The sequence below is a fragment of the Melanotaenia boesemani genome, chromosome 21 (genome assembly GCF_017639745.1).
Source record: "Melanotaenia boesemani isolate fMelBoe1 chromosome 21, fMelBoe1.pri, whole genome shotgun sequence".
In the NCBI taxonomy this organism is placed as follows: Eukaryota; Metazoa; Chordata; class Actinopteri; order Atheriniformes; family Melanotaeniidae; genus Melanotaenia; species Melanotaenia boesemani.
The window spans coordinates 5183940-5210977 of NC_055702.1; the positions used below are offsets into that span (position 1 = coordinate 5183940).

Below are 27038 nucleotides of genomic sequence, written 5' to 3' on the forward strand. Positions count from 1 at the left end.
TCTGTAAAAATGCCTCTCTGTAAACACTGAGAAAAAGGCCTGCATTGTTTATGTACCCATTTACAGTATACTCCCACTCTGTTGAGACATTGAACTACAGGAGTCCGAATGTGTGTAACTGCATATACAATGAATAAACACACACACACACACACACACACACACAGAGAGACACACACACCACAGGTAACTGACAGCTCTTTTCAACATTCAGCAGAAATAAACAAGCTGATAAGATGATATCTTAATCCAAGATAAGAAGAAAAGAAGCGATACTGTACCTTTGTATCTTCCTAATGCTGCATTGTTAAAGAAGAGACAAGCACAGTAAGGACAGGAGCAGAGACGATGAAAGACAATATGATTGTGGACTGTTAACTATGTCTTCATCAACTCATAGCTCATTTAGCAGTATAAACTTTTTAGAGCCAAGATGGAGGGGTTTAGAGGGAGGGGCCAAACATGGGCTGCAAGAAGGAAAGTCATGCTGAATGTAATGAGGGGGAGAAATATGGTCTCCCTGAAGTGTTTCAATGACATCAAACCCAGAGAGAAGAAGACTGCTCTATTTAACTCTAATTAGGTCAAGGTTTCCCAAATGGATACGACATAATCCCTCCCCCCCAAAATAAAAGAAAACGCAACAGGACCCCTGAAGCTGCAGTGACTCTAAAGTATGGCTTCTAGCAGATATACTGGTGTATTTCATTTTAAATTCACAGTACATTGAAACAAATTCATTCATCCATTATCTACTGCTTAGTGCATTACGGGTCACGGGTAAGCTGGGACCTAGCAGGTGAGAAGCAGGATACACCCTAGACAGATCACCTGTCCATCGCAGTGCCAACACAGATAGGGACAAACAACCATTCACATACACACTCACTACAGAGAATTTAGAGTCACCAGTTAACCTAACATGCATGCCTTTGGATGGTGGGAGGAAGCTAGAGAACTCGCAGAGAACCCACACATACATGCAAACTCCACACAGAAAGGCCGTCACCCCCAGCTTCAAACCTCCCCCCAGCCGAGGCTCGAACCAGTGAACTTCTTGCTATAAGGCTGCAATGCTAACCACCACACCACCGTGCAGCCTTAGAATAAATTCTCCAAAAGTTAAGGTACAACTTTAACTGCATTTACTGATTTGATGTTTTTCTTTGTTTTCATTCATTAAAAAAATAAACATTTCAAATAAAAACCAGGACCGTAAAGCTATTAAGTAGCAGAAATAGACATAATTTACATTCTTCAGAGTATCCCAGTTCTGCCTTTTACTCTTTCTGCCTCATGGGGCTCTATGATGTGCAGTTGTTGGCTGCTTTCCTTCACCCTGCAATCCAGCACATCTCAAATTATCTAAACTCTGTTTAAGTGTCTATGATGGACAGAAGAGCTGCATCGCTCTGCTTCTCTGTCAGAGCCTAGAGTTGTGTTTAGTTTTTGTCTTTGTTCTGGTCTCACTGACCTCAAGCCATATTTACCATTACAGTTCCTCCACTGTGCTTCACATTGAAAAATTTACAAATTTGTAAATCTCTTCTGCTCATACCATATGACTAACGAAAAAAAAGCTCAAATAATTGGTTCATCTTCAAAAATATCACAAAAATGCTTCAGCTGTAACCAAAAATTACATATAAGCTAAGATTTTTAGTCTCAAGAAGCGGCTTTCTTTGTCCTGGTCCTACACAGTAGTGGTTTCTTTGTAGGAGTGCCACAAAAATCTAATTTAACATATGATGCTAAGCTGTAACCATTGTTTATTCCTAACAAGCTTCTCTCAAAAAGAAAGACAGTTGGTCATGTTTGACAGTACGTTGGCATGGCCCAGCAGCTCATTATGCTGAAATGCTACGTATGTCTGCCATGTTTTTAAACATAAACATAGATAATCTCAGAAAAACATCACAGTTTGTGTTAAAACAGACGTGGTAATAACATGCTGCTTCAAAGTGTCCTTGTTTGGATTTATAGGTGGAGGCACCGAGGCTGCTTCATTTACTTCCACTGAATTGGTGCTGAAACAAGCGAGCTATATTATTTAACTGGTATCATCCACAAGAGATGGCCATGGAATAATATAGCAGTGCAGGGAAAACAGTTTTTACTCCTAACATTTGGTAATGGGGATCTTCACAGTTTTCAATCCGAGCATCAATCATCTTGTGATGGACTATAATCCATAGATTTAAAATTAGAATCCATAACTCTTTTGGCAGCCGAGCGTGTCGCCTTCATTTCACCTCTGTTTCAAAGCCCCGCACTGCTGGTGAGGAGTGTACTTCTACTGAAAGCTGAGCTCTATTGATCAAACCCTCTCAGTCCAGGTTTAATTAGCTCGGCTACTTGTGGTCCCCAGGATGCAGAGCTCAGCCTCAACGTTGGGCTTGATAAGACCACGAGTATATGAAGCATTAGAGAAAGACACTCAGAGACAGACAGTGAAAGAGAAAGAGAGCAAATGACTGGTTTTCCACTAATCCTCCTCCTCCGCTTAAGGATTGTCAGATTGCTTATTTCACAGGCTAAATGTCAGCTCCCTTTATGTCTTCCTTTTTCTCACTTTCAGTCGTCTCACTGGGGTGAAAGCTTAAAGGCAGGTGATACAGAGTGAGTCTGCAGCCTTTCTGCTTATCTCAGAGTGAACCATCTTTACAGAGGACATCTTTACCTTAAACCTGTGAAGGGAATTTTTATGATCTGACTTCACAAGTGACAGGAGGCAGTCAAACTTTAAACTTTTTTTTACTACATGTAAAAGGAAAAAAAAAAAAAACCTTTTTGGAAACTTTCTCAGGTTTGCAACCTTCATGCTAAAAACGTCTAGGAAGATTTGCATCCAACAAAAATTTGATAATGTCTGGATAATTTGTTAAATTCATGTAAACATTTGTAAATAAAATGCTCACCTTTGCCATCTCACAGAGTTTTATTAGCTAAACTGTCTTTAAGAAAAAGCTGCAGCACAAAGTCCCCCGACTGTCTCCTCATGTCACAGGTGCTTGGGAAAAAAGACAACCCTTAAACGCACCACCACATCCATAATCACTCAATAGGACATGACGTTGCAGTGCAGAAGAAGATGGCATGGATAAATACTTTAAAGAAGCAACACTTACATAAAGGTCATTACATAAACAGCTGATTGTCAGCTTGATGTAGAAGTGCCTTAAGCATTCTTGCTTGTGTATTTTAATCCATGCGTTCATCTCCAGTTGACTGGATTACTGTAATGGTCTTTTAACTGGACTTCCCAAAAAGAGCATTAAACAGCTCATCAAGATGCTACTGCTGGTCTTAAACCACGACTAAGAGATCTGAACACACACCAGTTTTAAAATCTTTACACTGGTTTCCAGATAGATTTTAAAATCTTGCTGATAGTCTACAAATCCCAGAACAGTTTAGGCTCAGAATAAATCTATAAACTGTTTAGAGAATATAAATCTCTTCGATCCAAAGATCCAGAACATTCTCCAGCGCTGACACATGGGTGCAGAAACAGATCTGGCTAGACTAGACTAAAACACTAAACCTCAAAGATTCTTCCCATTCTCCCTAAGTCTTAGAAAATCATCAGGATCCTGGTATCCCCTTGCTGATGCTATACTGATGAAAGCAACACTGTCAAACCTACCAAATCAATCCTCTTAGTTCTTTGATTATCCACATTCAGTCTTAGCTTGTTTTATAATTTCACACAACTTTTCTTGATATTTGGCAGCTCTGAATGTTGTTCAAAATACCATCTATGGGGTGGGATTTGTTGTTGTTTTTTCTATTTTTGTTTTAGCCTTTTTGATTTGTATTTTATTCTTCTACATCCAGTTAGTAAGAAAAGGGCTCTACAAATAGTCACACCGACTGATTTGGCTGATATAAAGCAAAGCCATACCCGTCTTTCTTATAGAACTCCAGCATCATGTTGTCTGTTGCGACGCTCAGTGGCCGTCGGCTCTGGTCGCTCTGCCTGCGATCTATCTGATCCATATCTGGAGATGGCATCAAGCTGTAGTTGGCGTTGTGGTTGGTGTGGACAGGGCTACCATAGTTTCCTGTGACGTTGAACTCTATTTCTAAGAAAGAAAGATGACACACAGTCTCTTAATCCTTAAATCTGTCATTTCTAGATGTGCAATAATAAGGTCACAAGTAAGGCTTATGTCTGTTTTGTCCTATATTATCAGTCCTCACCTCCAGGGAAGAACCAGTCGGCGTGCTGGATGATGGGCTCGATGATGCCGACGATCTGCAGGGAAACAGTCGTCATCATCTCTGTGATGTTGCTGCAGCGGACAGAAAGGAGACGGGCTTTTTTATGATGGATTATTGTGTTGAGGAAAAGTCGGGATGACTTACACATCTTCAAGATATCACAGAAACATTAAAATTAGAAAATGAAAATCATTTTGGATATGTGGGCTATTAAAATGGTAATTAAAATTGATGAAGTTCTGAAGAGTCTGTAAGATTTACACCAAGATATGATGCTGGTTTCCTCCCTCAGTCTGCTTCGTCATCATTGTGTTGAATATTCTGTTTTATGAGTAGCTGTCTGAAAATGTGCCTGAAGCCTTGAGTCTGTGGCCTTTTTCTTCTTATTATTGGCTCAAGTTTTCCATTGAGGAATATGAGGAAAGGGAAATGAGTTGAGATGAGAGAATCCCTGCAGAATCTTTTCTGCCTCAGTCACTCATTTTATGCATGAAAACTGATTTCAGAGCTGAACAGAAGGAGAACAAGATAAAACCTGCAAAACATAGTGAAACTAAAGAAAAATTCTCATTCATGCATACATCTCCTATGGACTATTGTAATTCTCTGATGTTTAAGCACTACAACCTCTACAAATTTCTGTTGATTTGGGCTGCTGTTGGACAGATATTAGTTTTATTACATAAGTGTATTGAATCCTACGCAAGTTGCTTTCATTTATATTGATTTAACTCTTTTTGAATGTGCTTTTGAGAAATTTTAAAAGTAAACCCATCAACTGTGTATAAGAAGTGGGTGTAGCTGCTGTGATGCTGCCCTTTAATTTATGAAATGCTATTTCAAAGCCTCAAAGCGAGCACATTTGGACAAGAGGCCAGGGCTGGAGCGTATTGCATAAAGTCTGCAGCATGTTGATAAGCTGATAAACTACCATATGCATGTCTCTGCTATCTCACCCTTCATTGTGAGTCCACAGAAGGTTGGGTCCGAGGACGATGGCAATATTTCCAGGCGTCATCTTGTTCACGTCCTGGTATTCAGTCAGTTTGGAGAGGAATTTGATCAAATACCTGTTAATACAGAAAACAGTTCAGTATAGGAAAATGTTGCTTTGGATTTCAATCATTTATAGATTTTGTCTAAAGTGATTTACAGTAAATCCATAAAAACCTGGTATGGTTTTTGACTACTTATTACTAAGGTAATCAGCTGACCTGTTTAAACACCTAGGGCAGGAAACTAACCAAAAAAACTGAGTTAATTATATTTTTTGTTGCTGTTGTTTTCAGATTGAATATAACTGTCAGATAAATTGGTGATCTTGGGCTTAATTCTAAAAATAACACTGAAATAAACATGTAAAACAAACAATATACTGCTGTATTCTCCCAGAAAATAGAAAAACACCCGTGGATGTGTTTCAGTAAAGACTAAAACTGTAGTTCTTTGCGTTTGCGTCTTTTTTTTGTCAAGTAACCAAAGAGACTGTTCTAATTTACAGCCTTCAGTGCTAAATATACTTTTATTCAAAGTCAGCAGCACATGTGCATTAAACCAGCTGACTGAAATTAAAGTACCTTTATATTAAATGAAATGCTCCTGAAACAAAATAAATTAAAAAATACTTTTCAATGACCATAACGAAAATACAGCTGTACAAAATGCAAAAGAAATTATGTTTTTAACTCAAAACAAGCTATCTCGATATATTTCGGGATACTAATACACTGACAAATCTTTATCATTTTAAGTTAATATACCCAGGTTCTATGTATATAAACCACATTTAAACAGCACCAAAAACTTAAATTCTTCAGAATAAGGATGAAATTTCTACACTTTTCTGGACATACAGTCTTAATAATAGGATTTATTGGATTAATCTGCACTAGTTTCAACTTTTTGGAGGTTATAATTAACCAACTGGGTGTCCATGCGAGTGTTTAGTGAGAAATAGTCAGCACACTGACTTGTCTGAGTACCAGCAAAAACTCGTAACTTTCACATCCAGCCTAAAGGCGGCCAAGATAGCCTTTTATCAGAACAAGATCCGCAATGCTCCCAACTCACGACAACTGTTCATGGCGTTTAACTCTCTTCTATCTCCACCACCTGCTCAGCCTCCCACTGTGCTGACTGCAGAAATGTTTGCTTCCTACTTCACTGAAAAGGTTGCCACCATCAGTAACCAATTCACTGAGCCTGACCAACTCAGCCTTACCAAACCAGCTACTGGTGCCTCACTATGCTCCTTCCGCTCTCTAAATGAGGACGAAGTCTCTAAACTTCTAGTCAGCTCAAAACCCACAACCTGTCCTCTTGATCCTGTTCCCTCTGACATCCTGCAAAGCATTTTACCTACAGTCAAATCTGCAGTAACTCATATTATCAACTCCTCTCTTAAATCCGGTGTCTTTCCTTCTGCCTTCAAGCAAGCTCGGGTTACCCCACTGCTGAAGAAACCCACACTCAACCCAGCCCAGGTTGAAAACTACCGGCCGGTCTCACTGCTTCCATTCATGTCTAAATTACTAGAGCGTGCCGTCTTCAGTCAGGTCTCACAGTTCCTCCAAGACAACAACCTGTTAGATCCATATCAATCTGGATATAGGCAAGGTCACTCTACTGAAACTGCTCTCCTGTCAGTTACTGATTCCCTACGGCTTGCCAGATCCACTGGTCAATCCTCAGTCCTTATACTGCTGGACCTGTCGGCTGCCTTTGACACTGTCAACCATCATATACTGTTCTCCAAACTCTTAGAGCTTGGCATCTCAGGATCTGTCCTCTCGTGGTTTACATCCTACCTCACAGGGAGATCATTCAAAGTATCTTGGCGAGGGGGCGTGTCCAGATCACATGGGCTGACAACAGGGGTGCCTCAGGGCTCGGTGCTCGGCCCTCTTCTCTTTTCCCTATACACCTCCTCACTCGGTGCAGTCATTAGCTCTCATGGTTTCTCCTACCACTGCTATGCAGATGACACTCAGCTTTTCCTTTCTTTCCCACCTGATGACACAACCGTCTCAATGCGAATATCAGCATGTTGCTGATATCTCTGCATGGATGAAGGACCGCCACCTTCAGCTAAATCTGTCCAAGACTGAGCTTATTGTCTTCCCAGCCAGTCCTTCTTTACCACCACAGATAAGTGTGCAGCTAGACTCAATCACACTAGTCCCTACATCTTCTACCAGGAATCTTGGTGTCATGGTAGACAACCAGCTGACCTTTAAGGATCATGTTGCCTCGGTTTCCCGGTCTTGCCGATTTGCTCTCTACAACATCAGAAGGATCAGACCCTACCTGACTGAACACACGACCCAGCTCCTGGTCCAGGCTCTGGTCATTTCACGCATTGACTACTGCAACTCCTTACTGGCTGGCCTGCCTGCATGCTCAGTTAAACCTCTGCAGATGATTCAGAACGCAGCAGCACGTCTGGTCTTCAACCAGCCCAAAAGAGCTCATGTCACTCCACTGCTAATTGCTCTTCACTGGCTTCCAGTTGCAGCACGCATCAAATTCAAAGCTCTGCTTCTGGCTTACAAAACAATAACCCAAACGGCTCCGGGCTACCTTCACTCCTTAATCCAGAGCTACACTCCCTCTCGAAACTTACGCTCTACCAGCGAAAGATGCCTAGTGCTCCCACCACAACGTGGCGCAAAATCAGTAGCTAGACTCTTCTCCTCTGTTGTTCCCCGGTGGTGGAACGATCTACCAAACTCCGTCCGATCCGCAGAGTCCGTATCCACTTTTAAGACCAAGCTAAAGACTCAGTTGTTTAAGGAGCATTTCCACATTTAGCTTAACTAAATGAGTCAGAAAGATTTGTCCAGCTTTTTGGCTCAACCAAGTACTGAAGAAGCTGTGTGCACTTATGCCCAAGATGATATTGTGTGATGAAATCATGCACTTATGCCCAAGTTGATATTATGTGATGAAATCATGCACTTATGACCTAGTTGATATTGTGTGATGAAATCGTGATCCTGTATTAAAAAAGAAAAAAAAAGAAAAAAAAAAAAAAGAAAAAAAAAAACAATTATATGCACTGCACTAGCACTACATGACAGCACCTGGGTCCAACTGGACTCAAAAGCGGTCTGACTATCACTTAATTATGACGTCCCATCTTGTTTGAATTCATGCTTGTGTTGTTCTTCCTCTCAAATGTAAGTCGCTTTGGATAAAAGCGTCTGCTAAATGACTGTAGAATAGAATAGAATAGAATAAATATAAAATATAAATGGTTTGTGGGTCCGGATCCCCACTTCAAACAACATATTGTGTGTGAAAAGCGATGTGAAAACAAAGCTTATTACTACAAGCAACCATTACGACTAGTCGTACCACATTTTTATAAACAAAGTACAAGTACTTACATTTGAGTATTTGCTGATACTGAGTACTGATATGAGTACTAATTAATTGTGGACCAGAATGTCAGATGCAACTACTGAGTGGTTTTAATTGTGTGATATATCAAATGTGAAAACTGTCAGAATCTTCACAAAAAAGGGGGATAAAGTGGTTTTTGGTGAATTTGGATCCCCTACAGAAATGGGCTAGTCCAGTCATAGAGGGCTCCTATCCTACAACTTTTAGATGCACCCCTTCTCCAAAATACGTGAATCAAATGAATAGCTTGTTACCAGGGCCTCTGCAGAGCTGAATAAAATGTGCAAGAGGGAATTCTGTCATTTGATTCAGGTGTGTGAGAAGGGATGCATCTCAAAGTTGCAGGATAGTAGCTCTCAAGGACTGGACCCTTGGGCTAGTGGGGTTTCTATGACTCATCTGAGCTGAACTCCAGCTGGATGAACATCAGGCAGCTCATTCCTGGCAGCAGCGGTCATCTGAACAGGTCTGACAGGTCTGCTGTGAGGCTGAAAATCCATCCTATTTGTGTGATTCCTCTGTGACACTGACAAGTTTCACAGTTTCTACCTGGCTTCATTATTGTTTTGATTACAAAACAAGCTTCCTAGCAGATATACTAGCAGATATACTAGCAGATATACTAGCAGATATACTCAGCAGTAAAACAGAGCAACACCAGAACATTATTTCACAGTGGTCAGTGTTTTTTTTTCTTCTGGTGGGTGGTGAGTAAAAGAACACAAGGATTCAGTTTCTCCCAAGCAGTGTTCCAGCTTTTAATTTATATTCTACTATTAAAGACTATGAAGGCTCTGAAGCAAAAAATTTGACACATAAGACATAAACAGAGGAGGCCAGGGAAGGACCCTCTGGAAAGCTCCTGGAAACAGTTAAAAAGCGGCCTATAGCTAGCCGGAAAGCAACTAACCAGTATATGAGTAAATGAATAAAAATGTTTCTTTACAAACTGAATGTTCATATTGTATCAGTATTATGTTTACAACTTCATTTTAATACCAACGATAAAAGGAAAATAAGGGTTTTAGTGGGTAAAGTTGTTAGGGAAGGAGAAATTTCATTATAAGATGTTTTAATTAAGATTATATTTGCCTATAATTAGAAACCCAACTGTGAAGATGCCGGGGGATCACATCTGGCAAAGCTCTAGTAGACACAGGCCAATCAGAGGACTTTGCTGCCTGAGGGTCACTCCTGGGTGACCTTTAAAGTGGTTCAAAAATGGCATTTTTCCATCACATGGGTACGGTACAGCTTTTATGTTATGCTTTCAACTGGAGGTAGTAACTAACGTCAACAGATACTCTTTTTGGTACTTCTGCAAGTGAGGATTAAAGTGACTCAAGCTGATGCAATTTGGGGATGACAAAGCTGGTTGATCAGAGTGAATCACCATCTCTGCAACAGCACACAATGACACACTTTCTTCTTCTATGAGGCCATTTGAAATAATTTACATTGAACAATGAAGGCGCATGAACAACGAACACACAAGAATGTTTATTAATCACATGTTATGTTATATTGAGGCAAGCCATCATAGTTTCAACATCTGAATCATGTTCAGATTACATTTAAATCCATCAACATGCTGCTAAATAGCTACTAAAGCCAGACAAAAATCAGGTAGATTATTCCAGGTAACTGAGTTAGCGAGCCCATGAAGAACCAGGAGAGGATAAGAGAAAGATGGAAATAGTGACTCACTTAAAGTTGTTGTTGTTGGCTGGGGGTAGTTTCTCACAGGCACCAAGCAAAGCCTGCAGTCTTTTTTCTGGATCTTGAATACTGTGGACAGAAAACAGCTCTAAATTATGTGTTTTAACAAAAAATAAAAGGGGAATAAATGCCTTAAACTTTAGGAGAGCAATGTTATTGTATGAAGAAACCCACTTGGAGGCCTGGATCCAGTCATTGTAAAGTTCAAAGGTCATTAATGGCTCGGGGAGCTCGCGCAGGTACGACTTCAAAGCACCTGAAAAGAAAGATCAAACTGGAATGAGTGCATGCAATGTTTACTTACAGAAAATATACCTGTGGATGTTTCTGGCTACTATTTATTGACAAGCAGGTCACAAAGACACAATATGAGATGTTTTCTGAAAGGAAAGACAGAAAAGTGGAATGACATGTATGTATAATAGTGTATTTATGCCGCCTGTCTTTGTTGCAGATATAATTTAGTCAACCTCCTGACAGAAACAGAGGTAAGAACATGGAAACAATCTGGATATATCTGGAGGTAAATGTGAGCAAGAGTTGTTTCCTGCAGGTTATTGCATTATTATTTAAAACTCAAAGACTTAATATGTGCATGTTATTAACAGTCTCATCTCATGGAGATTTAGTGCTTTGGCTTTAATTAAAACCCAGCATGTGATCTGTCACAGTGAACAGGTGTGAGAAGAAACCCATGCTTGGGTGCAAGAGAGCCATTCAGAGAAGCAACTGTCATTATAACCATCAGTGAAAAAAGACATCTTTTTTCCAGAAAGCAGACACATTGATGTGTGTTATTATTTCCTGCCTGCAGTCTTAAGCACTCCCCTTTTTTTCAGCTGTTACTTTACTCTTTGTGGTACCTTTTTTTTTATATATATGAGCAACACTGAACGACTCCCTAGACAGACTGAAAACATGCACAATTATTTCCAATTTTAAAGAACTCTTCTTCTCAAGTGGCAGAATTCATATCAGCAGATTGATCAATATAATATATCGTGATCAAATATGTGACTTACACCTGTAATAAATTTATTACTTTTTATGAGTTGTTTGTTAGAAACAAGATGCTTGCAGGACATTGTATTGAAGCAGTTGCTTATAGTCACAAAACTACACAAAGTGTTTCACCCAACACGTAAACGGCCTCTGAAACCTTCAGCTGTCCCAGTAAAGCAGATTTATTTCTGCATCTTTGTATTTGCTCAGACTTAGCTCACTTTATATGCAATTATTTATCAATGGTCCAGTCTCCATAACTTTATCTGCTTCCTTTAGTCTTTCCAGGACACGTGATTTTAAAATTAAAATCCGATATTGTTTACTTAAAAGGAAGTATTTTTCTTAGAAAACAGTGTTGCATCATATACTGACACAAATAAACAGAAAGCTGTTTCCACACATTGTCTGAGCAGAACAGAACTTTTCCCAGTGTTGACACAAAAAGGAGATGGCTGAATGGATTTCTCCCTGACTTGTCTTCTTTTTCTCTCTGGTCTGCTGCCTTTATTTCCCAAAGGGATGTGTGGGATGGATGACAAACAGCAGGCCATTCCTCACTGGGAGAAAGTGTTTCTGAACATCTGCTCGTCTGTGTCTAAATTCAGCCATGTGTTGGATTGTTGTTGCCACCCAAAAATGCTGAGTTCATGTTGAGATGCTCTTCAAGTTTGTAATATTTGATAAAAAAATAGAGATGAACCCCCTCAACCCCTCCACCGCTCTCATGTTTAACTCTACCACTAACCCAGTTAAATATGAGATCATCAGAGAGGAAAGCAGCATCCAGTTGGATGAGGAAGTCACCCATATTCTCCTCTTCTGATTTTCTATGTTATTGAAAACATTATTCAATATGATTCCAGTTGCTTCTTTAGCAGAATTAGACTTTGTATTAATGTTGTTGTATCATGTATTTTATAACCTTCATGCAGCCCAGGGACAGTAGGAAGCTTGATGGATATCACACACACACAAAAAAAGCACAAACCATTTGCATCACAGATATGATTTTTCTTCTTTGTGTTCAATTTGTGTTAAAAGTATGATGATGAAGTGGCTACTTTCAGGTCTAATTACTAAACTGTTCAGTTACATCAATGGCTGCTGCCATTCATTGCAGCGATGCATCATGGTTAGTGTACCTGTGTAGTTCTTCATAGAGAAATCCACTGTTTAACATTAGCCACCAAAGAGCCTAAAAACAAAGCCAGTGATGTACAGTATTTTGCAATGTTGACTGAAGTGATCCTGATCTGAACCCCAGTTTGGCCAAATCTTCCTTTGCTACTGCTCCAGATTGGCCAAAAAATAAGTTATTTCTATACTCTGCTTGCTTGTTTGGACATTATCTTGTTTATAAAAAAGACAAAAAGCATTGGTTGTGCTTTTGGTGGATAAATGCTTATTACTCACTTATTTTATCAGACTAGAAATCACGAAATGAGAGGAAACAACTGATTCCTCCCCCTCTCTGCATACCAACTAAAAAAACATAAACAGTGACAATAAAATTAAAAATGCGTTCATTTAAAGTTAAAAATATTTCTCCAAGCTTGTGTTATTCTTAACATGCACGGTTCTTATCTGACAGCCACTTTGTGCAGCAGTCAGCTGCAGCAAAGATGAACATGTCATAAAAATGAAGATCAATAACAGCTCCATAAAAGCCTGAAAGCTTTTCTTTCTTTTGCAGTCCATCACAGCTCAGATATAAAAGCAAGTCTGTGACAGCAGCAGAAAGAAAGCAAGAGAAAGATCTTGTTGTTTTTCTGCATGAAGAATCAGTCTAACACTAATCCCAGTTATATTTGGAATTTATCACCAAACATTTTCTTAAATAGCTATAAAATAACACAGAGACAGAAACTGATCGTTTTGTTTTGTTTAGTACATTTTAGCAGCCAAAGAAGTAGACTAAACTATCACCAAATTTAAATTAATTTGGCATTTCCAGCACTAATGGCTTTTACGCTAGCTTTAAAGTTCACTGTGAATGTTAAGGTGGGAAAGCAGATGGGTATCAGGAAGCAAGCCAGACACGTACAGGAGTTAGACATCGACTCATAAACCCTCCTCATGTGTGGAAAGTATTAATGGTGAGCAGTCGTCATGGTAACAGATAAGGTGGAGAGGGGTGTCCAAATATTTGGCAGCACTGCCGATGGCTCACCTGCAATGGCGTGCGGGTCTGCAGAGTACTCCTGAACGTCTAACACCCCGCAGTCCAGAGACGCCTTCAGTTTCTTCAGTTTGGAGGCCGAGGGAGCGATTCTGAACAGACCCTGAGACAAAACACAGAGAGGAGGTCACCTGACCGCCTCAGCTGGAATATTAACGAAACACTTCTGAGTGTGGTTAAGAAAGATGTAGATCTTTTATTTAATTAGGTATTTCATTCTTAGATTTTTTCAGGTACAGAGTATAAACTAATTTCTCTGTGTGGAAATATTCTTTTAATTTGCATTTTCTATCATTTTTCCACAACTTGGTAGATCGCTTGTATGAACAAATAGGTTTTTATTCATTTTGTTGTTTTGTATTTTTGTTACCACACTTATCTTTTAAGTTTATTTTAGTTCTGGAAATCACTTTGGGTTGAACCTTTTCTTGAAAATGGACATACAAATAGATGTGAAGTTAAAGAAGCCTAACTAACTGGTGCATCATTGATATCTTTCCTGGAAGCAATCATTTGCAGAACAACGCGGGCCCTGTATTTAAATAGAAAAAAGTAATAGCTTAAGCGAGAAGATGTAAATGTAAATGGTACAAAGCTGTACTGTAAGTGTAGTATTTTCCACTATTTATCACAAAATTGGGATATTTCTTACAGTACAACATTAATTACGCAATCAAGAAGACCTCACTATAAATATTTTTAGTAAGTTAAGATCAACTTTAACTTCAGCAAGAAGTTGAAGTTGTAAATGTGCTTCTTACGTCTGTGTGATATAGAAGAAGCAGACGTGTTTACCTCCTCCTGCATGCCACACTCCAGCAGCATGGTGACACAAGCCTCGATGGGAAAGGCAATATCTCTCCCACTGAGCGCTAAGTGCTCCTCTAATGGTTTCCCATAGCACGGTTTCTCCACCCAGGTCTCTGTAAGACACACACAAATACACACACAGCGTTACATGCTCATAAACAGAAATTAAAGCTCTACTTTTATCTCGCTATCAAGAACTGATGTTGCTGATGAGCATTTTCCAAAAATCGTTGTTTTGGAAAAAGAGAAGAAATTCCTAAACTATGAAGATGTGAGTAGGAATCCTACCATGGAGGAAGAGGAGGGTCTTTGAAATGGCAATAAGATATTTTGATGATGAGTAATAAATTGTGTATAAAAAATATAGATTGCTAAATATAATTTCAAGTTCAACAATGAATTCATACAAAAATTAATCAAATTGCAAAGTGTTTTTAAATTATACATTTAAATAGAAATACTAAAGTGGAATTGCATTTTGAACTAATAATTCAAATATTCTTTTTGTAAATGTTTTTTCAAATGCTATTTCTAAAAGAAGAAATAAATAACACAATTCACGAATTTGGTTATAAATGCTTTTTGCATTTTAAACAAAAAGGTCATTCCCTTTTCCATTTCCATTTTTTTCTCCTCTGCATTTTCAGATCTTTTTTGCAATTGAATATCTTTATGGGTTTATGCTCTCCGTTTAGCTTTTGCATGACACTATGGGGAAGTGAAATGTTTAATTCCCCATTTTAGAATTAAAATTATGAACTGTGTTATTTATTTCTTCACTATTTTAATGAATTAAAATTAATAATGAATCATTTCAATATGCAATTCCTCATTAATATTACTATTTAAAACATGTAATTACAATTTCAGGATTTATCATCAAAATACTGTATTGCTATTTCAAAGACCATCCTGGTCCTCCATAGCCTACAAGACCAATAAATAAAAAGAATAAGCATCTTATAAGGTCAAACTTGGCGTACATTACAGTTTTATTGTATGCATTGGTCAATTCATTCACAAAATTTTGGTTAATTTGTATGTACACACAGTAAAGACATAGACCAAAGTTTTCTGTCCATGCCTACTTCTGGTACGATAGTTTTCTTACGTACTTTAAAGGAATGCATTATTAAAGCACACAAGCTCACCACTATCTTTCATGTAAAACATAGATCTTGATTGTTGTATTTTTAACTTTGCACTTCTATTATCCTTTTAAACTACAAACTTATTGAGACAATATAAGAGCCAATGGTCCTGATCTTTCAGCTTAGTTACTCAATATTTAATGGCAAAGAGAAATTTTTGATTCAAACTATATTTATACTGTATATTTACATCCCTGTCTTAATGAGGGCAAAATTCAGCAACTGATTATACACCTAACACTGATTTTTTACAGATTAATAATTTCTGTAAAATGTTTTCATGTCATGGGAGTGTTTTCACTTTTATGGAAAAAAAACACAAATAATCACAACAATTACCAAACAGTAGCAACTTCACTCCAAGTAGCAGCTAGCTGCTGTGATTTGCTAGCTAAAACCATTTTATTGTTCTTAATTTCTATTTCATAAAATTTGTTAAGTATGTTATGTTAATTGTATACAACAACTCAACAACTGAATATGGTAATAATAGAGAACAAAAAGGAACTCAGATACACTACTCTTGCTAATTGCTAACTAGCCTAGCTTCACAAACTAGCAGTAGCTGCTTCATAGGCCTCTGATTTACAGCCCTACACAGTGGCCTTCTGAAGCTTTGTGCAAAGTCAGTGACAATAATTAGTTATTTAGATTTATAATAATTGTTTTATATTTGTTTGTGTGAAAGGGTGAGCTTGTAGGTTTTATGGTACAAAGTAAAAGGAAAGTCTTTTTCCCTTCAATGTACTAAAAACTCCTCAGATCTTATTCAGTTTCACAATAAATATATTAAAGACAACAGAAGACCATACAGCAAGAAAAACTGAATAAAAAAGTTTTGAGGGAAAAATAAAGAGAACACTTTCCTTGCTGCAATTAATAAAATATTTTACTGATATGCTAAAAAAAATAAAATAAAATAAGTTTTAGTTTTACATTGCAGCTCACTCATGTCTGTAGGCAAGATCACAAAAAAGACGGCGTAAGTTGGACTCAGTCTTACCCTGATGAGCTTTGATCTGGGGCAGAACACTTTGAAGTAGCTCTAATGACTTCCTGTGGTACTCTGCTTGAACTTCTATCAGCTAGACAGAGACAGAAAAAGCCCAGAGGATAAGCAGAGCGTTTTTCATTTTTTCTGTTCACCTGAACACAACTTCCACTGATGTTGCACTTACTGTCTGGAAGTAGCTTGCATAGTCAATTTCTTTGGCCACAAAACTGTACATGTCTGCTGATAGCTGGTCCTGGTGGAAAAAAAAAAACATGTTTTAAAAATAATTGAAAAACTTTTTAGAATTTCACTTTTTCTAACATTAAAATTGCAGGTGTAATTAATGATGGCAAACAACCATTTTTACCCTGGATTCCTTCACATGTTTCCTAAGTCGGGATGAGCACCCTTTTCATAAATAATCTTGATCACGATAGAGTTCTTTTTATGAAGGCAGATACTTGAGCTGAAACTTTGGCAGTGTCTGAAATCAGTGTTTTGTCATGGACTGACTTTTTCTGGCTGGAGAAGGCTCAGAGAAGAGACAGGATGCAAGATGAATACTGACTTAGCCTTTGTTGGGGGACCCTCAAGTGTAAACCTGCCAAAGTTCAATAGTGCCGCTTTAAATGCTGAGTTTGGACACAATTTAAGCCAACATGGATCTGTTCAGGTTCTTTTATTTATTTATTTATTTTTATATAGTGTCTACTCCTCGATCATCACATTTATATATTAGTGTCAATCTACATGCTTTGCATTTAAAATCTTAAACAAAATTTTCTCAACTCAATAAAAATGTTGATTGTTAAATGAAGTGAAAATACATTTGTGTTTTCATCCACTGCTAATTTTCAGATAATTAAAAGTAGGTTTATCGGAGTGAATGACGGGTGTTGCTGGTTCTGAAGCAGCAACTGCAGCAGAGGAACTAGCCACTCAAAATCTAAACTAAGGAAAAATTACTGTAAAAAATTAACTTTAGTTTCTAAAAAAGATGAGCAAATTCAAGACACCTTTTTGAATGAAATTGTAAATAATGGGATTTCTGTATGTCATCATTTATTTGATGAAATTGTTTTTAATGTATTTTACTCACCAAGTTTTATGACATTTTGTCAAATTTCTTGTTTTCTGGTGTTTCCATCCAACTTTTTTAAATTTAACAACTTAAAATGGAAACTATGTTCAACATGGTAGGAAGAAAGAATGGAGAAAAATGTTATAATCCATGTTTTGGCTGATTTTTTAATAAACTTTTTAGGTAAAAACAAACATCTGTAATACTAATATTTTATTACTACTCATCCTTTTTTTTACACAGTAAAACATACTATGTAAATGATCTTCAATTATAGTAGCGCCACTCAAAATCAGTGAAGAAAACTTCCAAGAATCCTGAACACAGCAGGTTCAAGAAGCTTCTTTGGTGCTAAAAGTTTATAATAGTTGTGAAATTTTCAAAAACCTGGTGGAAACCTCGCAATACGTAGTACATCGCCTAATATTGGTAGTAACTAAACCTAAAGTGATTTATTATTCCTTGGTGCATACGTTTATTTAGATTTAACTAAAATTAGGTTTGTTAAAAAATACAATGACTGAAAATGCAGCAAATTGTTCAACCAAGACAACTGATTCTTGTTTATCTAAATATAGTGCTATAACTGTGAATAATCAGCTGATATTTACATTAAATCAGAATCATGGAATCTTGTAACTCAGAAAAATTGTAACCCTCACGAGGTTCAAAGTGTCTTAAGAACATGAAAAATGATGCACGACAATAACGGCTGCACTATATATCGAAAATTTACCTTCGTTGTGATATTAGCCTTTGCGTTATACACATCGCAAACAATTGCCTAAACTGCGATAAGTAGTAGTTTCTAATGGCATATTTGCATATTTTAAGGAAGTGACGTGGTGCTGTTCCAAACGCTGCTGAGCATTCATATCTGTCTGGGTCAATGGCAAATCAAATGGACTGTTACTGTCCTGGTTACCTGCTCTATGTAGATGCTAACAGTTGTGGCACTAGAGCACATGGTGGGAGGTAACAGTGGAGTGAGGAAAATGTGGATGCAGAAGAACTTGTGGCTAAAAAGAGCAGGATGTTAGAAGAGAGATGACACACTACAAACACAGGTACTCTGCAAGACATGTCGAAGACTTGTGCCAAACACCAGGGGACACATGTTTAATCTCCACAGCCAACAACAGTACGATCACATTGAGCTAAAGATGAATCCAGTCAACGCTTTGTGTGTTGTGACACCTTCTTTATTACGCGTCTTAATTACCTTGTGTCTGCCGACAAGGACAGCGATGTGGATATCTGGACTGATGACGTTGGACAGTGGTCCACCGTTACTGATGAGTGCATTTTATCTGGCATTATCAAAGTTATTCTGTTTTTATATTAATCATCATTTGTCCATTAATGTCTAAAACTCTGCTTCATCTGTCTGAAACTGCTTTTGATAATCCACACTGAAAAAATGAAGCAAATCTCTTTTATAATTTATCAGCTGGTAAAGAAACTTCTTCAAACTTTTGCAAAAGCTGTCAAATATCAATTTTTTTCTAGTCTTCAATCTGAAGGACACCATAGTACATGTTCTGTTTGTGTTGCCGACCAAATTATTTTACTAAGAAGAAGAGTTATTATAATCTAGCATTAGCTAAAAAACGCTACCAGAATTATTATAGCACTAGCTATAAAGTTCAGCAGACATTTGTGAATGAAAGTGGGGCTCAGTTTTATTTATTTTATTTATCGCAGATGATATCGTCATCGCAACTTTCAACAGTGTTATCGCATGTTTACCTGATATCGTACAGCCCAAATGACAATAATAAACTCTGTTGTGGTCTTATAAAGTCACAGAGGACATGAAGCAAGACTCATTTGTTTGAAGTTGGGTTTTGGTTCTTTTTAGATCAGAAAAAAATCTGCCTTTTAAGATAAATTCTGTAACTTTCATTCACACTATGAAAATGACTGTGGGGAAAGGTGTCTACTGACTCGACAAATCTCCATGCGGTTGGCTGCCTCCTCCATCTCTTCCCTGAGGTGGTCGGCCTTGGCTCCTGTTGGCTGCAGATTGCTGGCCAGTCCTGAAGACTTGGTGGATTGATAGTACCTGTGAGCAGAAAATAAAAATATATTAGAAGAGTTTGCAGGATTTTTTAGAGGAGCATATTAAACTAATGGCAAACACTGTATATCATTATTCAACTCAATTTATTTTCCCTTGTAATTCATGCTGTCAGACTCTCCTTCTTAGTCTGTCTGTCTGGCTTTCTGTCTGAGTGCAGATAATATGAGGCGCTGCCAGAGGAGCTCAGCACACAGCTGGATAATGGGGAAAATTGCTTCATATGTGGGTCACTAAAAAAACTGACAGACTGAACCGGAGTGAGGAAAATAACATCCCGCGTGTCGCTGCCTATAATGACACGGATATGACAGTGTGAGTCAGCTAAAAGAAACTGTGATGATTGTGTGTTTCGATGAACAGGAAAACAGTTTCTGATTAGACCGGGCTGCGCTGATTTGGTTCTGCCTTAACTAGAGGCAACTAAGAGGTTTACACAGCTGTCCAAAAGCTGAGGTTTGAAACGATGACCCAAAAACACAGTCAGGAAAATTCAAGGATACATAAAGTTCTGCTGCTTTTAGGTTAATAAGTATGTCTACAATCAAATTCACCAGCCAGATTGACTGACCACAAGCCAATCTGCATAAGACAAACGGTCAAAAAGACTGAGAATCACTGTTGAAGAAAACATTGATCATAGGCAGAAATCCTGAAAAGTAGGTTTAGACTACGGATGCACCAAAACCACATTTTTTCAAACTGAGTACAAGTACAAGTACTTACATATGAGTACTTATACTGAGTACCAATATAAGTACCAATAAATCTCATTACAGTACACTGGTAAGGAGTGTGGACCAGAATCTCATATGCAACGACTGAGTTGTTAATTGAGTGAAACATCAAATGGGTCATCCTGCAGCCATCCTCTCAATGTAAGGCTTGAAAACTGCCAAAATCTTCATAAATAGAGGATAAAGTGTTTTTTTGGTGGATTATGTTCACTGCCGTGACAAAGAACTTACATGCCTAAAATAAGCTTCTTTTAGCAAGATAACGGCAATTTCAGATTTTTATAATAGCATAAGTTCTTTATGCATTAATGTGTTTTAAAAAAGCCCTAGTTCTTTCACACTGGTATCAGGTTCTGCAGTATCGAAACACAATTTTTATAATACCGAGTATAAGAAATATCCAATATCATTATAGTAGGGCAGCTGTAGATCAGGAGGAAAAGCCTTCGTCTGCTAAGCGAAAGGTCACTTGATCAACTCTAGGCTTCCCCTCATTATATCACGAAAAGTCCTTGGGCAAGGCACTTAACACCACGTTTCCTCCCCGTGTCTATCAGGGTACGATAACAGTAGAAAGCACTTTGTATGGTACAGTGGAAGTGCTGTATGATTGTGTGCGCATATGGGTGAATGTGACATGTTGTGTAAAAGTGCTTTGTGTGGTCAACATGACGAGAAAAGCGCTATATGAGCACAGTCCATTTACCGTTTACTGGTATTGGTGTCCCCCCCCCCCCCCCCCCCCCCCCCTTTTTTTTTTCTTTTTTTTCTTTTTTTTCTGGTGAGTGGTGAGTAAATAAACATGAGGATTCAGTTTCTTGGAAACCAGGGGTGTCTTTTTTTTCAAATATGAAAAATATTAAAAAACACTAAAAGGTCATTGAAAATTAAACATAGCCACTATGAACATTCTTCTGTCAGATTAGATAAATTAGCTTCACATCTCACTGAGAAGTGGTCATACAATAATTCAGTCATACAATGTGGAACCTTCCTGCAGGGTTGTGATGAGGGGTGGACATATTTGTTGAGAAACAAAAAAAAAAAAAGAAAAAGAAAAAAAAACCTCCCTAATTTGCACGTGTATGAGCAACTGCTTTTGAATTTTGTGTCTACAAACATTAACAATCATTCTGCAGTTCTTAAAGGTAAACGAGCTAAAAGCCAAAAATTATAATACCAATGATAAAAGAAAAATTTTGGTTAAGGTGTGTTAACTAAGTTTTTAGGGAAGGAGAAAATGAAGGGGATCTCAGATTTAAACAGTGTGAAAGCTGACACTTAAGAGCAGCACTGTGTTTGTCAGCTTTCCCATTTAAGCATGAACAACACAAGCAGATGCGATTGTAAGAAAGCTTTTCACACAGCAGTCTGCAGTGAGACAAGTTTTAACTACACACCACTTTCAAGCTGTGCAATCAAATCCTAGTGACATTAGGTGGGAAACTTTAGGACCCGTACATTCACAGGGGATGGAGTTTCTGGCATCCCAGCCTACTGTCTCTCTCTCTCACATACACACAGTAAAGTCACACACTGCAACACACTCACCTTGTGCGTGCAGAGTCCATGTCCAATACCAGTTTTGCTAAATGTTTTCTTTGTTTCTGGATATTTGGGATTTCCACCTGAGAGGACAGAGCAAAATTTTACTCAGATCTGTTGTTTTTTGGTGTGAAAAGAAGAGAAACAGGCTCAGCATTGTCGGACGCTTCACACCTGAGACGCATCTTCCTCTGAGTGAACAAATCATTTACTTTTTATCAAAAATTTACTTCTTGTCACTTAACTATATTGCACCTCACCAACTATGATTTTAAAGCCACAATGTCCAACAGCCAATCTGCATCTCACACAGGTTTTTACATACCTCTGCAAGTTCATACAATGGTTCGATGACGTCCCTCTCGATGGTGAACTCGAACAAGATGAGCTCCTGAGCGAGTTTTTCCTGCGTCTCCCCACAGAGTTTCAGCATCTTTCTGCAACAGAAGATATAAGCAAGGCTCAGTTCACTAATCAGCACCAAGGAAACCATACAGTTTTTCTCTCTTTCACTCCCAAGGCTTTAAATCTTGACTTATTTTTACTTTGTAAAAAGGGACTTTATTTAACAAAAACTTAACAAAAAAAATCTAAGCAATTTGTAAAAAATCCAAGTCCACCTCATGATTCAGCAGCTTGTAGAAACATCTTTTGATAGGTTTATTTTATGTGTCTACATTCCTCAGTCTAGTAGTAGTAGTAGTAGTAAGTTTATTTCGAGCACATACAAAACCAAATGTACAGCCAGGAAAATTCCAAATACAAAAAAAGAAAATAAAGTAAAGTTCATGCTCGAAAAGGAGCGAGAAGAAGTAAAACTTATTAAATTCCAGCCCTTCTCCAAAGTTAAAATAATATTTTTCACTTCCTGTTAGTTTCCCATCTGAACTTCACAGTCCTACATCATAGCACACATTTAAATGACTTCATATTGTTCAACCATTGCAAGCATTTCATTTAGATATTTCATTTTAAACCAACCCAAACAATACATATTTCAAAAAGAAGCTTCTTCGTTCATATATTGTGTGAAAGTAATATCTTTAAACATTTTTTTAAATTGTTTTAAATTTGGACATTCCTTGAGCTCCACATTCTTATTCCACAATTTTACTCCACAAACAGAAATACAGAAACCTCTCCTCCTTGTTTTCACCCTTATGACCTTATAATTAAATTTCCCTCTCAAAAGATAACCCCCTTCCCTCTCTGTAAACAGCCTTTGAATATTTACAGGTAGTAGTTTGTGTTTTGCCTTAAATAAAATTTGTATAGTCTGTAGATTAATAATGTCTTTAAATTTTAATAATTTTGACTGCAAAAATAATAAATTAGTATGGTCCCTGAAAAAATAAACACTTTTAGTAAAAACTGCTGACTGTAACTGGCTTGTCGTCTAATAATATGTGATCATATTGACAATTAAAACAACATGTTAAATGTCAGGCACATCAACAAGAGCACTTGTACGCAGACGACACCATGCTCTTCTCATTTGGTCCTTCACTTTATATGGCTACAAAAAAACAAACAAACAAACAAAAAAACAACAACATTAACCAATAGTAAAACCACAGTATAGCTTCTTCATCCGCTTGTTCATTCACAACGTCAGAAACATGAACACAGCAAAAAATATTGTACTTCCTGTCTGATTATGAAAGCCGTGGAGTCTGACTGCAAAATTTAATTTTATTTCACTTGACTCAAATCTATTACAAAAATTCTAATCATCACAAAAAATGGGGCTTGAATTGAGTATTAAAGCATTTGTATGGCTCAGCTCTCTTATGATCCCACCAAAGTACCTCAGTCCGGTTGAGGTGTGGACATTCATTGCAACACCTTGAGTGTTATTTTTCATCCATTGTGTTACAAATTTTCTGCTGTGTTTGGGATCGTTGTTAAGTTGCATGACCCGATTAAAGCCAAGCTTTAGCTGTCAGACAGATGGGCTCATGTTTGACTCTGAGAATACGCAGAGTCAAACATGGTATGCAGAGGAGTTCATGGTTCACTCACTGGCTGCAAAACAAGCTCAAATCATCATGTCTCCACCACCATGCCTCACAGTTGGTATGGTGTGTTTTTAATGATATGCTGTGCTTGGTTTACTCCAAACATGCTGCAATGCATTATGACCAAAGATCTCCACTTCTGTCTGGTCTGTTCATAGGGCTTTTTTTTCCCCAGAAGTCCTGAGTTTTGTTTTGTTGCAGCTTTGCAAACCTAAGTTATGTTGCCATGTACTTTTTAGTGAGGAGAGACTAACTCTTCCAGACAAGTCATACTTGTTCAGTCTTTTTCTAATTGTACTGTCATAAACTTTAACATTTACCATAGTTACTGAGGCCTGGAGAGTCTGAGATGTAGCCCTTGGGTTGTGTTTGTAGTTTTTCTGAGCATTGCTTGGACTGAGCTTGGGCAATGTCCACTCCTGGGGAGACTGGTAATTGACTTGAATATTTTCCACATGTGAATGACCTTTCTCTCTGTTGAATGTTGGATGCCAGATAGTTTGGAAATGACCTTATAACCCTTCCCAGATTGATGGGCAGCAACAGCTGCTTCTCTAAAATCATTACTGATGTCTTTCCTCCTTGGCATTGTGAACACACACCTGAATGATACGAGCAAACTGAAAAAAAACATCTGGCTTACAGAGATGATCACACTGATGATGATAAATTAATCAAGATATTTTTTTCACAGTATCTGGCTGATAATTACCTTCCTAATTCATATGGAAGCAGTGTGGGTGGACTGAGTTTTTCTCCCACTGATTTATTTGATCAAGCCTTGATATTTTAAACCTTAGATTTAAAAGAGGGTGTTCTTTCTTTTCACACGACTGAATGTAGGTCTTAGAGGTCATCAGTACCACAGCTCTCCTTCAAGTTTCTATTTCTGGAGCTTTATCATGGAAAACTCTGTGACAAGCAATAACACTCCATATGAATTGGATGAAGAAATGAAGCAGGGTTGAATGTGTGTGCACTCACCCCAATAGTGACTCGTCTCCAAGCACAGCCGCCCCCTCCACCATACATTGTGCAAGTGTTGTGAGAGGAAGCTTTTTCTGTACAGAAACAAGTAGAAACAGTCGATGAGTCAGCCTCTGCAGTTTGTTCAATGTGTCGTTTATTTCTGAAAACTGTAATTAACACATGGAACTAATCCCACACACCCTCACACACTCTAACAAATACAAACAAACACAATATAGCAAACCTGCACAGACTTCACACACTATCAGTGTCTTAAACACCTTAATATTCACCTTTGCATTTCCTCAGTGTCACGTTAGTTTATTGTTTAAAACTAATTAATAAATCTAAATCCTTGCACTGTCATTTTCCCCTTATACCCCACATATAGTAGCTAATTGAGCTTTGGTGTGCCGACAAAGATGCTACAGGAATATCAATAACACAACATTTTGTGTTTCACTACAACCTGCAGGTGCATAATCTGGACTCCTTTCTTTACAGCTCTGAAAATATCCAGTAGCCTTATAGAATATAGTCTTAGTTTTAATTTTCCATCTGAATATATCCAATGGCCTTATAGAATATAGTCTTAGTTTTAAGTTTCCATCTATGCTCTCCAATCAGAGTTTTCCCTCATGTTAGCTGTCAACGCTACATGTTCAGCCACATCACCAGATCAGCTGTTGCCAAGTTCAAATGCCAAGTACAGTTGTGAATGGACAGAGACCAAACTTCTTCCAGATAAGAACATGTTTTCATCTGTGAGTGATCCATTGGCTTCAGGTGCAGCTATGATTGCACCACAGGTAACTATTTCGGCATTGTGTACATGTGTACTGTCTTCTTCTATATGCCTTTTAAGTCCTTATTTATCCCAAATGGTGCTCTACCACAAAACCAGTACTTTGGTTTCAAAGCTCAGGTGGTTCTCACTGTACACACAGGGTTCTTTGTCTATTCAGAGACACCGTAGTAAAAATTGTGGCACAAATATGGCAGCTGCCATGTATGTGGACCCACGGCAGGTAGATATAGCTGGCTCATTCTAGGAGAATAAAACAGAGCAGTTATTTTAATAAAGGGATTAGATACCAATAGAAATACAGTTTTATATGATGCATTAAATTTTTCTTGAAACTTTTATTTCTTGCATTGTATCTTACGTTACTTTAGATTTTTTTTTAATTTAATTTCTTTTATTTCTTTTCAAAGTTAGTTTTAATGTACTTTATAATGCTTCTTCTGCCCGATGCTGTAATGTTTTTAATGTTTTAGGGTTGTAGCGTTTAGGCAGTAACATTAATTGGTTAAGACAAAAAAAAAAAACATCATCGTTAGAAAACCAGCTATAAGTCAGCCTGGCAAAGGTTCTGAAAACAAAAAAAATGTATATTTTTTTTGTTGTTTCTTTTCAAAATATGCTACCTGAAGTAACAAAGAAGCAACTTCATGCTTCAGATAACTGTATGAGGAGTTTCAAAACCATACATTTTGTATTTGAATTTGTTCTTTTAGAGGAAAATCCCAGTATGAGAAGTTGAGGCCTTATTTCTCACAAAACTAGTTAGAGGAATGCCAGCATTCAAATGGCTACATATTCTTCAAATATTTTCAGATTTCCACGTGTTAGACATTGCTGGAAAACTTAGAAACCACACTTTCAGAGTGTGTAAATAACTCAAAATGCCCCTTGGGAGACTGGTTTCAGGTTTGTCCCATGGGGCACAAACACATCCTTTACTGAACGTCGTTGTTTCATTAATGGACTGTTTTTACGCTTCATATGCTGTTGTTTTCAAAACCACTAAAGATCACAATTTTTTTGAATGAATGAACAAATTTAATTTCTGTCTGTATGATAAAACAACCCATGGAGTTGTTTTCAGGAGGACAGTCAGTTTTCTTTGATTCATAAAACAGTTGTTAATTGATTTATAGTTTTATCTCCCTTTCTAGATAAATAAGGGATAATTCAATTTAACCCAATTATTACTACAACATTACAATTTCCTTCTGGGGTTAATGAAATACTTTTCATTTCATTCATTTAAAGACACTGAGGATCGTAGAAGTGTTTTTAATTAACTTCAGATGAATGGAGGAGACCAGATTAAGACGT

General features: G+C 37.7%; 1 protein-coding gene across 5 annotated transcripts in view; it reads right to left on the reverse strand.

Annotated features, from left to right (window-relative positions):
- The window catches only part of LOC121632606 (rho GTPase-activating protein 44-like), a 106383-nt gene that overhangs the window by 11688 nt on the left and 67657 nt on the right, over nucleotides 1-27038 (reverse strand). For 3 of the 5 annotated variants that reach the window (XM_041974243.1, XM_041974239.1, XM_041974242.1), the window contains exons 4-17: nucleotides 24932-25008; nucleotides 22255-22366; nucleotides 21936-22012; nucleotides 19515-19632; nucleotides 16671-16739; nucleotides 16496-16577; nucleotides 14327-14454; nucleotides 13523-13634; nucleotides 10522-10603; nucleotides 10336-10416; nucleotides 5181-5294; nucleotides 4204-4295; nucleotides 3905-4085; nucleotides 282-299 (exon numbers count right to left, since the gene is read on the reverse strand). In XM_041974243.1, the coding sequence (XP_041830177.1) occupies nucleotides 282-299; nucleotides 3905-4085; nucleotides 4204-4295; nucleotides 5181-5294; nucleotides 10336-10416; nucleotides 10522-10603; nucleotides 13523-13634; nucleotides 14327-14454; nucleotides 16496-16577; nucleotides 16671-16739; nucleotides 19515-19632; nucleotides 21936-22012; nucleotides 22255-22366; nucleotides 24932-25008 (1343 nt within the window). The remainder of the gene's footprint in view (nucleotides 1-281; nucleotides 300-3904; nucleotides 4086-4203; nucleotides 4296-5180; nucleotides 5295-10335; nucleotides 10417-10521; nucleotides 10604-13522; nucleotides 13635-14326; nucleotides 14455-16495; nucleotides 16578-16670; nucleotides 16740-19514; nucleotides 19633-21935; nucleotides 22013-22254; nucleotides 22367-24931; nucleotides 25009-27038) is intronic. The other 2 variants (XM_041974244.1, XM_041974241.1) reach the window with 1 other exon arrangement.